The following is a 19,835-nucleotide window of genomic DNA, read 5'->3' on the forward strand; positions in this document are numbered from 1 at the left end:
CAAGATGGGATAGACGGCCAGAGGAGCAAGTGCGGGGGGGGGCATGTGCTCTACTTAGAAAACAGAAGGCCTGAGAGGCCCCTTTGAAGGGGTTTGGAAGCGCTTTGCATTGAGGTAAATAGGAAGTATCAATACGAATGAGGCCCTTTTTGCCACCGATTTCACGGTCCACAAGAATCCAGAGTATACAACTGTCAAGAAGTTAAGTGATAAAGTGATCTCAGATCACTTGGTCCTTGGCTGACTGTTAGTTTTTTCTTGTGCTTGTTTATATCTTGATGGTTTAAAAGACTGGACACATTCTAGGGAAGCAATAAAAAGAAACTGTGGTTTTTGTGTGTATGTGTGAGTGTGTGTGTAGTGGAGGGAAAGGGGAGCAGTGTCCAAGAGCTGAGAAGAGTAATTCCAGGGAGCATTTCTGTGTTTTTTACCTATGTTATACAAGACTGTCAAAACAGAACTGTCAGCAGTTCTGCCCCCAAAAGACATTCGCTTGGGAAGATGGTAGGGTAGTAAGGATGACTACAGAGGGGTGGGCTAGGCAAGGGGATTAGAGGTAGGGTCTGGAAGGGACCTCTTCCCCACCCTGGTCCTCAGCTGATACGAGCTCACCCTGCTGCACTGCAATCTTAAGCACTGCCGGTTACCAAGTGACCACCACAGGCCAGGCACATACCTACCCCAGGTCCAGCGTGTCAGGGAGGAAACTGAGGCTTAGGGCCAAGTAAATTTTGAGTAGCAGTTCAAAGCCAGGACTCCTTGATCCAAAACTAGGGCTCTGTCCCCTCCCCCACAAAGGCTCCCAGAGGTACCCCTGAATCCAAAGCCAAGTATGTACAAAGGCAACACAGAAACACCCGGAGACTCTGACCACATGGGAAAGAACAAGTGGCGTTTGGGGGACTTTCAGTAATATGAAGCATATGACAGGGACCCCACCCATAATGCCAAAGACAGAGCTAAAAAGCAAAATCCAAAGAGTTTCTGTCTTTGCTCTGCACTTGCCTTACTATTCCTTGGCGAGCTGAGTAACTTCGGATATCCTCGTGTGTAAATGGAGGTCCACCAGCCAAACGTCTCCTGGGGCTCCAGCAAACACTGCAGGGAGACCTGGGCCTCGGAGCCTGGCGGAATGCAGAGCTTGGACCCTACCCCGTGAGAGAACAAGACTACAACCTCCCCATGGTCTTGGTGAAATGCAGCTGGGGAAAGCCCCAAGGAACCCTGGGGCTTAAAATAAGCCACAGCTGGCTTTATTCCAGGCTCTGGGAGGCTGGGGTCAAGATGGAGCACACCTGTGTAGCTAGTACGGCGTTGTTTGTATGGAGGAGGGTGAGATACGACTTGGAATGGACCCCAAATCAACTTCCTTTAATGGCGGGCATTCACTTGGAGGCTGGTGGAAGATGTGTATGAACCTATCCACAAATCCAGAACTTGTAGTCCTTAGAGCGTATTCAGCCCTCATTTGTAGCCAAAATATTTTCCTTCCATATCATCAGATATCCTGGTCAACGTGCCGTACCCTCCATACCTTCCTTACGCTGAACAGGTAGCCGTTTGGCACTGGGCACACTGAATATCATTTGAAGCATACACTTTTCTCATCTCTGAGTAACGTCCCGTGAACATCTCATTGTGCTTTGCCTGCTCCCCTCTATTTTTTAAACTTGACGTTTAAACTTTTCTGATGTGCCCTGATTGTTCCCGAGCCCCTGGAACTCAACCAGGCAGCTCATGGCTCTCCTAGCTCAGCAGGGCTCCTTGTGCAGGACCAGTTGTTATTTACAAGTGTGATTCAGCTGTCGCTGTGCCTCTGAACACACAGGGTCGTTGTAGGATTTTAATTGCCATTTTCCTCTATATAATTAAAATGAAGTGAAAAAAATGGGATAGCCTCCAAAATCTGAATTAATTTCGTGAGTACTTCTTGAGGGGAAAAAATATGTATAAATATGATAATCGTTACTTGCTTTGCCTTCAGCAGAACTAGAGGATTTTACCTGGCTGAAAAAAATACATAGTCATTTTAAATGGAAGAAAAATTAGCCTGATACTTCTTGTGGCTGAGAATCAGAATTAATAACGTGGATGGGAAATGATAAATAACTCTGGATATCAATTTCAGAAAGAACATTGGGGGGCTTCCCTGGTGGCGCAGTGGTTGAGAGTCCGCCTGCCGATGCAGGGGACACGGGTTCGTGCCCCGGTCCGGGAAGATCCCACATGCCGCGGAGCGGCTGGGCCCGTGAGCCATGGCCGCTGAGCCTGCGCGTCCGGAGCCTGTGCTCCACAACGGGAGGGGCCACAGCAGTGAGAGGCCCGCGTACCGCAAAAAAAAAAAAAAAAGAACATTGGGAACAAGCTGTAACTCTCTCTGGATCCAACTTGCCTTATGCTGGTCTGGGTTTTTTTTTTCCCATGGTTCATCGTTGGTATTTACCCGTTTCTCAATAAAATGCCATAACCCCCAAATCAAAAATTCCTTCATGCTCGGAAACAGGCATTTCACCTGCTGACTCTGCTCTGTAAGCGTGACAATGAGCACGTAGCAGGGAGGAATGAAATGACAAAAAGAGAAGTCGTTTTTTTGTTTGTTTGTTTTTTTAATTCACTGGGCTCCCAGTGTTTCACTCTGCAGACTCATCAAGCACCTGATGGACATGTTTATAAAGACTTGGATGGTCACTTTATTTGGAATGACAAACTCTCTGCTCTACATAATGAGGTCAGTGAAGCATCCAGAAAAGAAATGTATAATTTGGTAGCTTGGGTCTGTAGGCACAGCCCTGCTGCGGCTATTTAAGTTTAATGAAGCAGCTATTTTGCCGCTAACACGCTCTTCGTGAATAGCCTCCTTGGTGCATTTTTGAAAACTTAAGTGTTGCTGGTAATCATGTCCCAGCAATCTCCTTGGAGAGCCTTTGTGCCATGTTCTCAGAAGAAATATGCTGCTTTTACATGTTAATGGTTTTGAAATTAGTCATGTGCTCCATTTCCATTGGAAAGGAAGGTCAGTGTGTGATTTCTTGCCTGCCTTCATTTTTTCTGAACATTCAGGATACTCTTAAGTCAGTCCATCAGCCATGCAGTGCACTGTCTGTTTATAACATGCCTGAAAAGCCAGGGAAATGTTCTATCAAAGAGCGATCCTATTCTCAGAGACTGTTCTTAGAATTCAAAGTCTAAAAATCCAACTCAGAGGGGAAAGTTCCTGGACAGGCCATTATTGCTATTTTTTCCCCTTTCAATCACTGACCGACTTGTATCATCCATTCCTTGGCCTCATTAGAGGAGGCCTTGCTCCCTGAGTATGCAGCTCCTCGAAGGAGACTAAAAGACATTTTTGAGATCCTTTTTGAGGCAGATTTGCTCATGTAAAACTAAGGTCAGTTTTCTGAATCCTGGAACAGCATTAATGATGCACAGCTCTGTGGGAGCAGAAAGCCGTGTAGCCATTCCATAGTTCTGCACTCTCATTCCCTCAAATGTAGGGCAGTGGGTGGTATCCCCCGAACTGGCAAGGGCATGATTGCTAGGGGGAAGGTGCCATGTCCTCATGGCTCTGCAGCCCTGGAGAGGGTCTGGGGAACACTCCATACTGTTTGGTGGAAATGTAAAGCAGGACTTGAAATGGTTAGACCCTGCACCACCAGAAACTTCCTAGGAATACCTAGTAAGTTCTCAAAAAATGCTTGTTTGAATGGATAAAATAATGAACGAATCCTTTGATTTGCTTTGTTGGCCAACTCTGGCTTTGGAGGTCATACAGGGCCCTTCCGGGACATACTGAGCACCTGAGGAGCCTACCTTTTAAAACCTCTGGAATTAGCATTAGGGTTGAATTTGGAGGTCCAGTCTGGCTCTAGACTGCCCCGCGGAGCTTGGGCCTGCTCAGACCACTGCCCATGCAGCCCACACGACCAGATTAGCACCAGGGTGCACACACCGTTATGCTCTTGTTTTCACCTTTAAATCCTGTGGGTAATTTTTATACCCAAATAGAGTTGCCAACGCACCAGGTACCTCCCCAAAATAGCCTTCTTATCCTACATCTGAGAGATTAAAGTTGACTTGCACTGAAAATGCAGTTCTGATAGAAGCAGGCTTAAGGCAGCTGGGTGTGGCTTGTGTTTTCTTTTCCAGTGTATTTAGATTAGCTAAGATAATGGTAGCTGCTGGAAAAAATAGACACGAATACCAAACATAATAGCAGTTTTTCATCGGGTATCTGTACTAAACATTTTCATGGAAAAGGGCAACCTGTGTTGGGGGGTGTGAAGGTGACAGGTCTTGGGAGGGTGAGGAGACACAGGCTGCAAGCAAGACTCCCTTTGTGCTCCCCGCGGGGAGGGATGGAGTGGCACAAGGTCAGGGCTCAAGTGTGACCCAGAGGGAGCAGTGGGTACAAACTGACCAGCCATGGAGGAGAGCAGTTATACAAGACGGAAGAGATGCAACCCAGGCCAGGAAAAGAGCAGGAAAGGTTAATATAGTAATAAAATGCGCATGTGCATGACTCCCTGTGCACGGCTCATTCCAGCTGCCAGAGCACGTTCACATGTCTCATCTTATTTGAGGCCTCACAAACAACCAGATGAGCTGGCTCAGGAAGTATCAATACCCTAATTTCAAATGCAAGTAAGCTCAGCAAAGTCGGAGAGACTGAATGGTTTACGCTGGCGTGTGGTGAGCCAGGGTGCAAGCTTGGGTGTCCTGCCTCTGAGAACAGAGCCTTGCCCATAACTCTGTGGTCCTTATGGAGGTTCGGGGGCTGTGAGGCAAGAGGGCTGCACAGGTGAGCGGGGCTCTCTTCCCTGCCCTTCCCCCTCGTCCTCTGGACGCATCCTCATGATGCCAGCCATGTTCCCATGGAAATCACTTACTGACAGCAGAAACGCAGCCACAGTTAGGTGCAGCCTGGTTGGGTCCTTGCTTTTATGAAACTGTACTCTGTCCTTTAAAGGGGTCACAGTTTCACAGACAGGCCTTTTTATCTTTACCATTGTCTAATCAGGCTTTCATTTCTGTAGCCACTCCTTCCTTTTCTATTTGTCTCCCTCTCATCCACCTATTCCCAGCCCTCCCACTGAGTGCAGCTGAATTTGGCCAATGCCAAATCATGCTTTATTCTCAGCCTGAGGAATTATATAAGGTGTGAAGCCTGGCCAACAAAGAACTCCTCCCATCAGTGTAATTTGAGGTTTCAAGTGTCTATGGACACCACTCCCTCCCAGCATCATGTTTTTTGTCCTGAGAAATCCCAGAGAGCAGCGCTCTTGGGTGGACTTCCTAGGGGCGGTATTGATAAGAAAGCGGTCAAATGGCACTTGAAATTTTGCGGAAAGATCAGTGGAAGACCAGTGCTAGGCTACAAACCCACAGCTCAGCTCTTTCTAGCATCCACGGCAGCAGCCTGCTGTTTTCCCAGGTGGCTCTGAAAGAGACAGGGAAATGCAGTGGGCCATTTGTCACTGCCTGAGGTGCAACACAAGCATGCCAATTGGTGCCCGCAGCCTGCAAGGCCCACTCCTGCCCCACACCTTGATCTCAGCCCCTGGGCTGCTTCTTTTTTTTTTTTTTTCCCCAGTCGCACCACACAGCACGTGGGGATCTTAGTTCCCTGACCAGGGATCGAACCTGTGACCCCTGCATTGGAAGCACGGAGTCTTAACCAACTGGATCACCAGGGAAGTCCCCCTGGGCTTCTTCTTTTTTTTTTTTTTTTTTTTTTAATGGTAGGCGGGCCTGTCACTGTTGTGGCCTCTCCTATTGCGGAGCACAGGCTCCGGACGCGCAGGCTCAGCGGCCATGGCTCACGGGCCCAGCCGCTCGGCGGCATGTGGGATCTTCCCGGACCGGGGCACGAACCCGTGTCCCCTGCATCGGCAGGCGGACTCTCAACCACTGTGCCACCAGGGAAGCCCGCCCTGGGCTTCTTTTGACTGAGGTTGGGGAGGTGTGCTTCCTTCTCTCTTCCTCCACCTGATTTGATTCCCTCTCTGGGGCTGAAACCAACTCAGTGCTTCCCACCAGGATCGAGGTGCCCATCCTCTGTGTAGTCCCTCCCACCCCACTTTCAATTCAAGACATGGTCTTCGAGGAGTGTGCGGACTCACCCTGTCGTGCAGGACTTAGTATCTCAGTGTTATTCTGGTGTGTGCTGGTCAGTGGAGGCGCTGGCGTGTTCTTCAGTGAGTGCTGGACTCGAGTATCATTTCAATCCTAAGTTGGGTTCAGGGTTCTGCAGAGATGGCACGAGGGAAAGAGCCAGGGCTTGCTTGCAGAAGAAGGCAAGGTTGAGGAGCCTTTTATTTCTTTATGCCCAACTCAGTGCCTGGCACTCTCTGTGAATGGAATAAACTGATCAGATGGTGGGTAATATCCCTTTCACCTTTGAGAAGACAAGTGAAATGAAGAATATCAACCAGAAGTGAAACTACAGTTTTAAGGAAACTCTACTTCCAGAACTGGTTTTTTTTTTTTTTTTTTTTTTTGCAGTATGCGGGCCTCTCACTGTTGTGGCCTCTCCCGTTGCGGAACACAGGCTCCGCACGCGCAGGCTCAGCGGCCATGGCTCACGGGCCCAGCCGCTCCGCGGCATGTGGGATCTTCCCGGACCGGGGCACAAACCCGTGTCCCCTGCATCGGCAGGCGGACTCTCAACCACTGCGCCACCAGGGAAGCCCTCCAGAACTGTTTTAAGGGCATTTTATTGCAAATTTAGGTCAGACATTTAGAACAACTTCCTTTGGTGAGGACTTAATCCAGTCTAGTTATAAGTGAATGAACTTGGGAACCTTGTGTGTCTGAGTGGCATTCCCCTCACTAAGGGCGGCCTCACCGTTGACCAGCCTGGCCTCCTTTTCTCACTCTGCATCCCTTCTCTGCCTCCTTGCAGCTCCGTGGAGTGGAGGGAGGGAATGCTTGGCCCTCTGAGCTGGAGTTAATGCAAAACCCGAAAATAGACTCTCAGACTGCACCCAGACATAATGATTCCGTGAGGCAAGAAGGTCACTGTGTCTGCTTTTCCTGCCAACACACCCCTGGCTCTTAATCTGTGGCTGCCTTGTGAAGCAAGAGAGCTGTGCCAGGAAGTTACACTTTGTGACTGTGAGGCATTATGAGAATTTAAAATCATGTCAATGGGGATTTATAAGGGCAGGCCAGGGGACAGGGGTTAGACACAGATTTCGAAGCCGACCTTTGAACATCCTTTTTGTTCTGTGGCCCCAGCTACAAATCAACTCCACCCTGCCAACCCTGCCAAAAATTAAAAAGTTTACTGTGGTTATTCAAGTGGTGGGGTTTTGAGTGATTTTTATTTTCTTTGTGCTGTTCTATACCTTCTGTAACGTATATTCTTGTTTTTGCAATGTGGGAAAAAAAAGCAACAAACCCTATTTAACGAGGAAAAGTATACTAGCTAATCATCTCATTGTGTTTCTTGAATGCCTGGTACCTGGGGGTTGAGAAGCCCACTGGAGTCGTGACAGTGACATGGAAGGGGCAGCCCTGCCTCTGCCCCACATCAGGCCTAAGACCAGGGCTGGTGTCCACAGCCCTCGCCCCACTGCCAGGTTCCAAAGGGCTCCTGGAAGAGGCCAGACCGCAGACCCTGAGAGGACTAGAGGCAGCCTAGGAGAACAGGAAAGGGAGCCAGCCAGACACCTCGGCAGGAAGGAGGGGATTCCGTTCCCGTCCAATGGTCAGGCCTGTGGGATATGTGCTTGTCAGCAGGGACAGTGTCAGCTCAAGTTCATCTGGAAACACTGCGTTCTCCTCCTGAGAACGTCCAGTTGATGCACATTGTTCTGGAAGTGGGGCAGATCCTATTTTCCAAACCTGTAAGAGTCGAGTAAAATGTAACAAATATCTGGGAGAAAATAACCCTTTGAGGAATTCCAAACATGCTCTTAGGGTTGGGAAGCAAATTTATTTAGACTTGGGGCCTTGACCACCCAGACTGGTTATTGACGGGAACTCAGTCTATCCATCAAGCCTGCCACTGTCCACTGAGTCCAGGCTGTCCCAGGCTCAGGAGCTCGAGGTGAGCAGACTGGGCAGAGATGGTCCGTATGGACCATGAAACTGTGTCCTCTCACCTTTAGACGTAAAGAATTCCTCCTGCAAGTTTCTCTTACGTCCTCTATTTCTTACACATCACGTGCAGCTCTATTATTGGATGCAGCGGGGTTCCTTACTCCACTGGATCTGAAGGCTTTGAACTTGAGGTCAAGTTCAAGCCCACAGCACACAGATTGGGAACAGAATTTCTTGCACTCTGTGTGGTAGACTCTGTGTCAGCGAGGTGAGGCCCTTATTAAGAATGGATTATTCTTCACAGGTGGTAGAGATCTCATTCATCAGTTTCTTACATTTGCCTATGTGTTCCCCTATGATAAGGCAAGCGTCCCTGGATTTTAAGTGGTACACAAAACCCCAAAAACTTAGTACTAATGTATTTATTGTCATGTCCTTTACAAATATATATAACAAGCTCATCAAACTTATCATTTCATGAATAACTTTAAGACAAGGCTAAAATAGGTTAACTTTTTAAAGGAAAGTAATTTTCAAGACACATTGAGCAGATAATTGTGTTATGGAACACAGATATGGGAAAAGTCAGAAAGGTGGTGCATTTTTTTTTTTTTTTTTAATTTTGGCTGCACCGGGTCTTACTTGCAGCATGTGGGATCTAGTTCCCCGACCAGGTATCAAACCCAGGTCCTCTGCGTTGGAAGCGTGGAGTCTTAACCGCTGGACCACCAGGGAAATCCCCCCAAGCGGTTTTAATAATGGTTCTAGTAACTTTGAGAGCGTGTTAACGAAGACTTACTGCTTCTCTGGCCCAGAGTGCGAGAAGTGCTTATCTTCGCTTCAGATCTGGCTGCAGGGCCATCGTGCCCTCCCCTCTCTGATCCTCGATGTTTACGGACACTGACATGCTCGGTGTCCTGTTCATAACCACGTCCACTGTTTTCTTGTGGGCTAAGTGTGCGCATGCGTTTTAAATGGTAGCAAGATAATGTATGGCGTCTAGGCCACCCCTGTTATTTCTATTAAATAATGACATGATGATGGTGGCCTGTAATTGTCCATTTTCTATTAACCACCCTGACCAAGTAAACTGTTTTCTGATCTCTCTTAGATGGAAATCCTGTATGAATGTGGAAGCCATTAGCAGAGTAATTGCTGTCCGTTACCATGACAACCAGCCGCTGCAGTCACCTGCCCGAAGTGCTGCCAGACTGCACCAGTTCAGCTGCACCCGTGGTGAAGACCGTGGAGGACTGTGGCAGCCTAGTGAATGGGCAGCCTCAGTATGTCATGCAAGTTTCAGCCAAGGACGGGCAGCTGCTTTCAACAGTAGTGCGGACCCTTGCCACCCAGAGGTAGTGCCACCGTTAAAATCAGTTCGGAGGGCTGTCAGATGGGAAATGCTACAGGGAATGTAACTAGTGCTCAGGTCTTTGTGTCAGGTGAGAGGAGGTACTGGGAGGGGAAAAAAAAAAAAACTACACATGTTCTGTCATGGCCGTTTCTATAGCAATGGGGCAAAAAGATAAAACTCACGTTGTGGACGTTTCCGCTTAAAGTCACACTTGCAGAGAGGCAGGCAGGGGAGGATCCCACAAGACACAGGGTTACTTGCTTAACATGTGTTATGTTGACCTTACTACGGTAATTACATTTTCGTTGTCTCCAGGTGCTAACAAAGGTAGCCCTTTGTTATAATAGAATGAAGGAGGCCCCTGGTTTCAGATGACTGAGCCAAAGTGATTGGATACGTGGGCAAAACTTTTGAAGTGACGTTCTGACGTGCACACTAATCAGCATGCCATGATGGGGGCTGTCCACAGCTACTTCCTGGGGGAGTCTCCTCTGACACATCCCCACATGGGGGCCTCTTCTGCTGCTTCCTCCTTCGCTCTCCCTGCATCCCAGCCACGATCCTTCATACACACTCTGCCCCGTGAAGTATCATTGTCTCCCCCAAGTGATAGACCGGAGCCAGAATGAAGGCTCTGAGCAGCCCGGAGACGGCTTATCCAGGCCGGCACTTTGTCCCTGGAGGTCTCCTCTGGTGCTCTTGCTGCCCACTGGCAGGTTGAGAGCCACAGGCTGCCTGGCCACTAGGTACTCCTTGGCTTCTCCATTAGTTTCAGAATGGGTAAGTGGGATTGGGACTTACGACTGTAAAATACTGGACTTGCCCATTGCTTTCAGTGCTGACACTTCCGGCCCTGAAACTTTGGGTCAGTCACTCAGACCTCGACTGCTGACCTTGGTCTGAGCAATTCAGCCAACCCCTCCGGTGCAGATACAGGCCCACCTACGTGCCCCTGCAGCAGGACTCCTAGTGACACCACAACATTCTCTGTCCCCCCTCCTAGCCCCGGACGTGGTGGCCACCAGACATGGACTCACACACCGCCACGTGTTGTAAACATTATCCATGTGCCACCTACTTTCGATCCGTGCGGCTATTGCAAAGGGAAGAAATAGGAAAAAAAAAAAAAAAAAAGGTCAATATATATTTTTCCACCTCTGGGAAAACTTGGAACAAGTGGTTAGGTAGAACGCAGTATACGATGAGGCAGTGAGCATCACTGCTCTGCCGTGAACTGAGGCGGACAGTTATCTGTCTGCATATGCCCCCATCACCCTCGAGCCGCCAATCACCTCATCTGATCAGGAAGAACAGTCTGCAGAGCTGAAACGACTGAGACCTGTGAGCCGATGTGCGCGTGCGTGTGTGTGTGTGTGTTCTACCACGTAGACACGTAAACCAGAGCTTTTACAGTTTTACACGCATTTGGTTCAGGGTGAATGACAGAGGCCAGTAATAATGAGAGGAAAAAGTCAACTCTTTAAACTTTCTTTTCCCACCCCTGAGCATGAGGGGGTCTTTTGGCAAGGGGGAAGGAGATCCTTTCCTCTTTTAATCCCCTTTTAGCCTTCACTCTTTCCCAGGATCATCCCCAGAAAGGCCTTTCCACAAAGATGGAGTCAAAGAGAATGGTGGGCATAAGCCTGGAACACTGTCATCTCTGGGGGGACAGGAAGAGGCGGGAGAGGGTGGGTAAAGAGTCTGGTCCTTGGGTTGGCGCATACAATGATGACATTTTAAAATCTAATACCCAGTAAGGACCTCTAGCAATATAAGATGACATTAATCAGAGAGGGATAGTCCTCCAGTATCCATTGAGAAGTGAGGCCATCTTGGTTTGAGCCTTCCATTGGCCTCTGACTTATGTGATGAGGGCCATGTTTTTTGATTTTCCCCAACCTGAGTTTGTCTACAAGTGAAAACAGTTACCATTAACTAGGCACTTACCACGTGCTGGTCCCTCTTCTAAGCTTGTAATCTGGACTATCTTTTCCCATCCTCACAGTCGCCATATGAGGAAGGCACCATGCTTTGTGCCCATTTTACAGATGAGGAAACTAAAGTCCAGAGAGAGGCTGTAACTCACCCAAAGTTAGCCAGCTCGTGAGCAGCAGAGCTGGGGTTCGAGCCCAGGCAGCTGTACTCCAGAGCCTGCCTCACAAACCACTACCCTGTGTGTCCTCACAGAATGTGCAGTGGTGGTGTTTCCAAGTTAAAGGCCAAGCTGTGGACTGAGGCCACCTTGGTAGCACGTACCATTCCTCACTTTCAGCTTACTGTCCTCAGCGTCCCAAAGTGCATCCTGGGAAAGCTCCGAGGACCAAGCTGCCACAGCGTCGTGCTCTGGCTCAGACTGCAGTTCTGTGTGGCAGCTTCAGGGCTGGCCGCCAGTCCGTTTCCCTCCTCTCACTCGCCTATCCCACTGAAAGAAGAAAGGAAAGGAACCTCTGGGCATTCAAAAGTATCCCAGCCTGGTTCAAAAGATGCAGCTTGTCTAGAAACTACAATTGGTGTCGTTTCAAAACAACTTCTTAATAGCTAGGGATGATTTTTATTTTTTGATCGGTAGTTTGCCTGAACTACTTCGATGTCTAAGGTAAAATTAACACATTGCTCCTTTTCACTTGCTTATGACCCTGGGCCCACCTGCTCTGGTATTGGTCACCCCCTATTTCTTTGTATTGACAGAAGTAGATGCCCAAGGACCCCAGCTCCCACTACCGAGTGCCAGTGTAGATCTCGGGTTGTAAACCAGGTGTCTGTTCTGAGCAGCTGCCTCGGGTGAGGGTCCGAAGGACACAGAGCCAGAGGACCACGGCATGGCAGTGGTTTCCAGCCCGTTACCAGCAGGTGCCCCTTCTTCTCTTGCAGCCCCTTCAATGACCGGCCGATGTGCAGGATCTGCCACGAGGGCAGCAGCCAAGAGGACTTGCTCTCTCCATGTGAATGTACAGGGACCCTGGGGACAATTCATCGGAGCTGCCTGGAGCACTGGCTGTCATCCTCAAACACCAGCTACTGTGAACTCTGCCACTTCAGGTTTGCAGTCGAGCGCAAACCCAGGCCGTTAGTGGAGGTCAGTAATTGGGGCACGTCTTGAAAACTTAACTCTAATGAGCAAATGATGTCTGCTTTTATGCCCAGATCACAAACCCTGTGCAGCTTCACTGAAGCACAGTAATAGCTCTGTGTGTGTGTGTGTGTGTGAGAGAGAGAGAGAGAGAGAGAGAGACAGACAGACAGACAGACAGACAGACAGACAGAGTCAGCACTAAGGAGCCAACAGTAGAAAGGTGACCTCCGCAAGGTGGAGACGAGAGAGTGGGAGAAATCAGTGTGAGAAGGGACGTTTAGAGACTTGATCTCCATTTCCCATTCCTGTGACGTGGAGCAAACAGATCAAACACTGTTCTCTTTGCACACCATCTGCTCACCTTGAAGCAACAGATAAATGGGCATTTGGGTTGCCTAGTCTGAGAAATCTTTGTGAAAAAAAATAGCGGCATTGTATAATGCATATAGACCTAGACTTCTGGGTTTGAATAGTAGGTAAGTGACTTCAGCTATTGGAATTACTATGAGGGTTAAATGAGTTAATATTTATTATACACTTATAATACCAGATACATATTCAAGTGTTTGAATAAGAAAAGTCTCAGTCTCTCCTAGGAAATTACATGCAAGCTTTTTTCAGCTAATAACCTGAATCTCTTTTCTTAAAGAGATTCTTAGGATTGGAATCTCTTTTCTTAAAAGTGATGCTGTCAACTCAGCCATTAAAATGTCAGGACATTCCTTTTCCTATTTTAGGGGCCATATGATGCTTCTTTAGACCCAGGGTCTGGTCTTGTATTAACTGGGGGAATTGGAAAAAATTATTAGATTATTTTTGCCTTCTCTCGTACCTAACTTCTAGTCAATCAAAACTTGGATATCGGCAACAAGAAATACTCTAATACATTATGAAGTATAGCTAGTTGAAAGGGACCAACACATTGTGCCTATAATCCGGTCAGGCTGATAACCTCCTCCTTATTTCAGCAGCTGACCCAGTGGAACTTTGACATTAAACTAGAGCTAGAAATCAAGAAGTCCTTCTTGGAGGCTATTTAAAATGGTGTATTAGCGCCCTGGCACTAAGACTCTATAGGGAGCTCTGCTTAAACATTCTTTCGCTTTTGACCTTGAAAATTTAATCAGGACCTGTAACTGGGGCCTGTTTTAACTATGACTTGCTTGCCAAATGGCACAAAATTTATTTGACTTGCCCCAATAAACACTATGCTTCTCTTTAAGATTCTGGATCAAGTGACCTCTTAATTTAGGCATCTTGCTCCTTGACATCCACTTCCAGAAATTCGTTTTTGTAGAGTGCTGTGAGGGATTTGGCCCAATGCCGCATTCATTGGGATTTGCATTTCAGAACTTCTCTGCAGAGGGGGGAAATATAATTAAATAATAAACAAAAGAGGTGCAGACTTCCAAGCCCAGTGGCAAACGTTAAAAAGAAGCCTATTTCTCCTTTCCAGAAACTTTCTGGAACCTTCCCAAGTTGATATTGCAGCTTCGTCCAGGGAAGCCGACTTCCCAAAGTAAGGAAACCCTGCTTTGAATGGGCTGCATCCAGTGGTCTTTTTTTTTACCGGTCTATCCCCAGTAAAGAAGACTTTTGCTTGGTAAAAACCCCAGTGTGTGTATGCATAATACAATAGATAACAAAGGAGGGGGTGTATGTGCGTGCGTGTCAGATAACACACATGTGTGAACCTTTTCAGTCTCAGAGAGGGACACGTACCCCAACACAGAGGTTTCTTCAGAGCTGCTGATGTCAGGCTATAGACAGACTCCGGCATCTTAGGCAACTGTCATTAAACAAGGAAACGAGGCAAATGACCTTGAGAATGTGTGAGGTGCTCTGCAAGATTTAGGGCCTCGCCTACAAAAACTTCACCCAAACGGTCACTGGTGGTGAAATTTTCATTGCACCAATGGAATGTGACATTTTTCAGAGTTAATGATGATTGAACAAGTTGAAAGTGAAAGGCAGACCTTCTCAAGACGGGGAGGCTGGCCATTTGATCATCCCATGGCGAAATGAACTTGCTGTTTGACCACAAGCAATAAAAAGAAGTTGTCTTTGGTTTCTCAGCTGGAGGACAAATGAGAACCAGGTGCAGGCAGATTTTTAAACAAATGACATTACTAATTGACTTTTATCCTCTTACCAAAGGGCGGGTTTATTCACAGTGAGCATTGCTTCCCAATATGTTTACCTCTAGATGAACACGAATCTTTTTAGTAAATCAGCAAAGCCTGCCTATTTGGGTTAAGCATTAGGAGTATTGTTACTTTATTTCTCATTTTCACTCTTTTGATTGCTTTCATCATTACTTTATTTACCAGTTGGATCTGCCTTCTCATTAAAGCAAGAAAATTCCATAACATTTCATTTCAAAATCAGTGGGATAATAACAACTCCATTGCTAGAGGAAGTGGTTGAAAAAGTCATTTATAAATTTTATTTGTCAGTATCCAAACGTTACATCAGTCGGAATTGTTGTAACACCTCAGACTCCCATTCTTTAGTAAACTCTCAGTCCTTCATTCACCGTAAGCCTTCGTCTTCCTCAGTATTCCTGTTGGGAAGACACTTCCCCTTCCATCTTTTCCTACACTCTCTGCAGCCAGCAGTTGGATGTTCATTTTTAACATATCAGGAACCCAGAGCCATCTTCTACACAGGCTGCTACATAAAGTCTTTCCTCCCTTTCCCTGCAAAAGGGTGAGTTTCTACTCAAAATGGCCAAATCAATAGGCTGGTTACTATTAGCATCTCCAAATAGGGCATCACCTCTCCACTTACCACTGACCATCTGGGTGGCGTGGCTGTTTCTCTGAGCTGCAGTGTGGAGGGTGAGCTACAGGCTCTCTGTGATCTCTTTGGCCTCTATAAGGCTCAAATTCTTGGGCAAAAAAATACATTCTACACTTAAAATAAGTACATTGTATGGTAAGTAAATTATACTTCAGTAAGTTGCTTGTGTGTGTCTACTTACTTACCCACCTACATGGCGGAACTAAATCTGTTAGTCTTTTAAGTTCATTGCCAGTTTTATACCCTAAATATTTTCTTGGTGCTAAGTAAGCAAGTATAACAAGAGTTAGTTTCAACCCAAGAGAGCTGCATTGCGATCATCCAGTTTATTCAGTTGTGGATGAATTTCCTCCACTGTCCAGCTAAGGTAAATCTCCTAAGATCTGTGCCTACTTGGGCAAAGCTTGAAAGGAAAGCATTCGAACCGTCCATAGCAAAAAGGAAGAGCAGATATAACCCACATACATATCAGAGCTACGCAGCCAGCACTTCTCTCACGAAAGCTACATATTTTTTTTTGATGACGGAAAATGTACCCAGTGGCAATTTGTCAGATGAATTAGCTCCAAAATATTGACCTGGTATTGGCAGAAAATAGACATCCACTAACCATAAAAGGATTCTCGGAATGACCAGCCTGGGTAATTTTATGGTCTCCTCCCTGCTCATTTTCAGTTTTCCTCATTTCTATCTGTAAGTTGAACTCTAATACCATTCTTTTATAAGGATGAAATACAGCAAACCAATAAAAATATCACAGTTTGTTCCCAAAAATGTGCGCCTTGACTTCAGCCTGTTGCCACGATTGCATATCGGATTGAGCAGTTTGCCAAGGAAGCCCAGGTTGCTATGTGCAAGTAGCGTGCTTGCAACATCAGCTTCTAGTGATGGGAATATCTGCCAGTGGGCTTTCCTAAGACGTGTATCAGTAACACCCACCCTTGCCCGGGAAACTCATGAAGTAATAGGTCAGCTCAACCATGTCGTGATTAAAGTGAAACAGCCAGGAAATGGTGGAAACCTGCAGGAAAGGCTTCCTAGGATCTGATCTTCCTCCAATCAGGGAGACATGGTGATGTTTCACAGAAGGAGTGATTAGGTTTCCATATTCCTATTTCCTTTACCCAACCCCAGCTGACTGATAAGAATTGTATGAACAATTTAAAAGCTGTTCCCTGTGAGTCAGAGGTTGAGCTAAATTGAAACAGACTGTTTTCACACATATCAGTTACTCAGAATAATAGGATATAAAGGGAGCTGAGGATTAAGGATTTTTTTTTCAAACTTTTTATTTATAATTTTTTTTTTAAGTCACTGGAGGAAAATGGTTTTAAAGTGTGCCCTGGATTCACTGTCATCTCCAGCTGTACAACAGGGAGCAGAGTTGAACTGCTGTGAAGAAATGCCTTTGTACCTTGGCCCTTCACTATTTAATAGATTTGAGACTTCACTGAAACCCTCCTACTGTGTTTCTATCAGACTTAGGTGAGGACGTTGCTCGCTTCGTTGTAGTGGGTTTGGTTTGGTTTTGATTTCCTTTTAATATTTATTTATTTTATTTTATTTTTGGCTGCGTCAGGTCTTAGGCGCGGCACGCGGGATCTTCATTGCGGCGTGTGGGATCTTTCCTTGAGGCACACGGGCTTCTCTCTAGTTGTAGCGCACGGTTTTCTCTCTAGTGTGACATGTGGGTTTTCTCTTTCGTTGTGGCGCACGGGCTCCAGAGCGCATGGGCTCTGTAGTTTGCAGCACTCAGGCTCTCTAGTTGAGGCGTGCGGGCTTAGTTGCCCCACGGCATGTGGGATCTTAGTTCCCCGACTAGGAATTGAACCCACGTCCCCTGCCTTGGAAGGCAGATTCTATACCACTGGACCACAAGGGAAGTCCCTGGTTTTGATTTTTAATGTATTCTTGTAAGTAGAAACGTGAGCTTTGTGTTTCAGAGTATTCATTTTCATCAGCAAACACTTGTAGCATTGGGATAATTAGGGAATGACACCAAGGGGGTGTAAACTGATTGAGAAAACTTCCCAGGCATGAGGACCACCTACTTCCTCGAAGGAAGGCAGGCAAGCTCCCCTCTTCATTCCAACCTGCGAGTGAAGGGCAGGCCAGTGAGAAAGGTGGCTGGACCATAATCACAGCATGTGATAGGCAATCACGAAGCCTCTGTTCGTTGAATAAACGGATGAATGGAGAACCTTCCCTCCCCCAGTTGCAAATCCTGTATTGTACTTGGGGCCTGTGGTTGTAAATCAAAGAAAATGACCCTTTGCCCTTACAGTTCAGGACAGACACAGTTGGACAAGGGCTTATATGACACAAACTAGCACCACTGCTTTGAGCCACACAACAGATGTGATGATTCTCACAAATCCTGGCTCCCGTTCGGTCATCAGTCCTCCGTCAGGTTTTCAAGAATGGCAGGTGGCAGGAGCCCTGTACCACTGGTAGCCAGTGGGGAGAAAACGTGTGCTTCAGGGCTGGGCAGGGAGACACTTGCCCGAGTCAGAGGAGGGTTTTGGGGGATGGGGAGGACCAGGCCGTTCGAAAAGATTCAGGCCCAGCTGGCGTTTGTCAAGCTTTTCTGAATCCAAACTCTGGGCAAACAAAGGCTTCACCATAGTATTGGGGGGAAACGATCGTCTTACCCATTTGGTAGATGAAGACACAGGTTTCCGGTGGTTATGTGAGGTCAAGATCCCAGTGAGGAGGAAGGAAGGTCTCAGGAGCTGCACTCAGGCCTCGCTCTCTCCTCCTGTGTTCTGGAGGGACGAATGGAAGAGAAGCACCGTGGCAGCACTTGCGCAGTGGGATGGGGGAGGGATTTACCTGAACCCACCAGGAGTTCCCACTTCCCACCTTCCCGTGCACTGAGCACAGGTCCTCAGCTCTCCTGGGGCGGATCAGGCCCCTCCTCTATGGCTCCATCTCCCAGAGGCAGCACTTCCACCCGCTCCAGACCAGGCTAAGGCCTCCCAAAGCAGAGTCAGGACTCGTATCATGAAGGACAAAGGACAGATAATGTACCAGAAAGGGGAGCGTGTGGAGGGACTTTGTGTCTGTTTTCCGGACAACACGGCAAAGACCCACTGAGTGACATCTGTGCCGGTGACTTTTCCTAGCAGGGCTTAACATCCTGGCCGTGGCTACTGTTCTAGAACCATGAGACAGCCAGCTGGCTGCCCACCACCTCAGTGAGAACCTGAACAAGTCATTTCTCCTCTTAATGCATCAGCTTCCTCACCAGTGAAACAGAGCAGAACTAGCCAACTGGCGACCTCATTCACGCACACAGGTGTGCTTTATTGAATTAACACTTTTTAGTGTGAATGCCTTCAGGTGAGACATGCATGCACTTTCCAGTTCCCCCAGGCCTTGCCTTTTGCTTACACCCACCCAGCCCTCTTCACCCTCTTGCATTACGTGCCCACTATTTACATTTGAGATTCCAGAATTGGGTGATGTCTTTCAAAGAGTTTAAAAGAGTTCGCTAATGCTATGTGACTTCTTTCTACCAACATCTTTCTTCCAGGGTAACACAGACTGAACTTAATGATCTCCCTTCTATTGTCTGCATATTATTAGTGGCTGGTTCAACATCACACAATAAATGAACCACTAAGAGACAGGGTGCTAGCACCAACAGTGGTGAGAAGTACGTTGCACCGCAGCATCCCTTAGTGTTGGCCAAGCACTTCCCTGACCTCTGATAAGGTTGCTGAGCAAGCCACCAGCCTCCCCATCCTTTGTCCAGCAGCTGAGATGACCTGCCTGATGACCGAAGTCCAGCGATGCTTGATCCTGCAGTTGTTCAGTCTTGGATTTTTCTCTTGGTTCTGGTGATTAATTTGGCAGTTGCTTCGTTACTTAAAGCTTAGTTACAAAGAAGCTGTTTTAAGGTACCTATTAAATTCGCAGCTTCCTTCATTAAAAATCACTTCATTAAAAAAGTAAGCCAACTGAAGTGTTCACACGGCCATGCCAGATGAAAGGGAGCTAACTGACTGGTGCCTGGGTTTTCAGCCCATCCACTGCTCGGAAAGGACTAATTTGGGGGGGAAATCCTGTTCCATGCACTAAAAGAATTACATGACCAATTCTAGTATTTTAAATTGTATTGATACTTACAGTAAGCTTGGGTTGAAATACAAATTAGAATTCACATTTTCAAGAGGACCTTTCTTGGTCCTAGTAGCTGCCCTCAACCCCTCCCCACCTGAGGGTTTCCTGCAGCAAGGCGCAAAGATGCGAAACACCAAGAATTGTTTCACACAATTTTTAATTTTAATTATTCTGTGCTTTAACACATACAGAGGAGGGCAAAGAACAATATATAAACAGGTTTGTATCTACCACCTAGAATTAACGAATGTCACCATTTTGTGAGTGACATACCTTTCAAAGAACAGCTTCTTGAGGGGCCAGGGAGAAAGTGTCTGGAGTCGTCACTAATTCATCCTCAGGGAGTCTCAAAGACAGGAGAAAATTCAGCCAGTTTCCCTGAAGCACATCTGGGCCGAGAACAAGAAGTAAACAGAATGAGAGAGATAATCCTGAAAG

General features: G+C 47.1%; 1 protein-coding gene across 1 annotated transcript in view; it reads left to right on the top strand.

The window, feature by feature from the left end:
• MARCHF3 (membrane associated ring-CH-type finger 3) overlaps positions 1 to 19,835 on the top strand; it is a 148,175-nt gene that overhangs the window by 101,662 nt on the left and 26,678 nt on the right. The window contains exons 2-3 of the mRNA XM_082835229.1: positions 9,155 to 9,398; positions 12,269 to 12,473. Coding sequence (XP_082691355.1) covers positions 9,211 to 9,398; positions 12,269 to 12,473 — 393 coding nt within the window. The 5' untranslated portion in view covers positions 9,155 to 9,210. The remainder of the gene's footprint in view (positions 1 to 9,154; positions 9,399 to 12,268; positions 12,474 to 19,835) is intronic.

Source organism: Leucopleurus acutus, assembly GCF_964270905.1.
Source record: "Leucopleurus acutus genome assembly, chromosome: 3".
In the NCBI taxonomy this organism is placed as follows: Eukaryota; Metazoa; Chordata; class Mammalia; order Artiodactyla; family Delphinidae; genus Leucopleurus; species Leucopleurus acutus.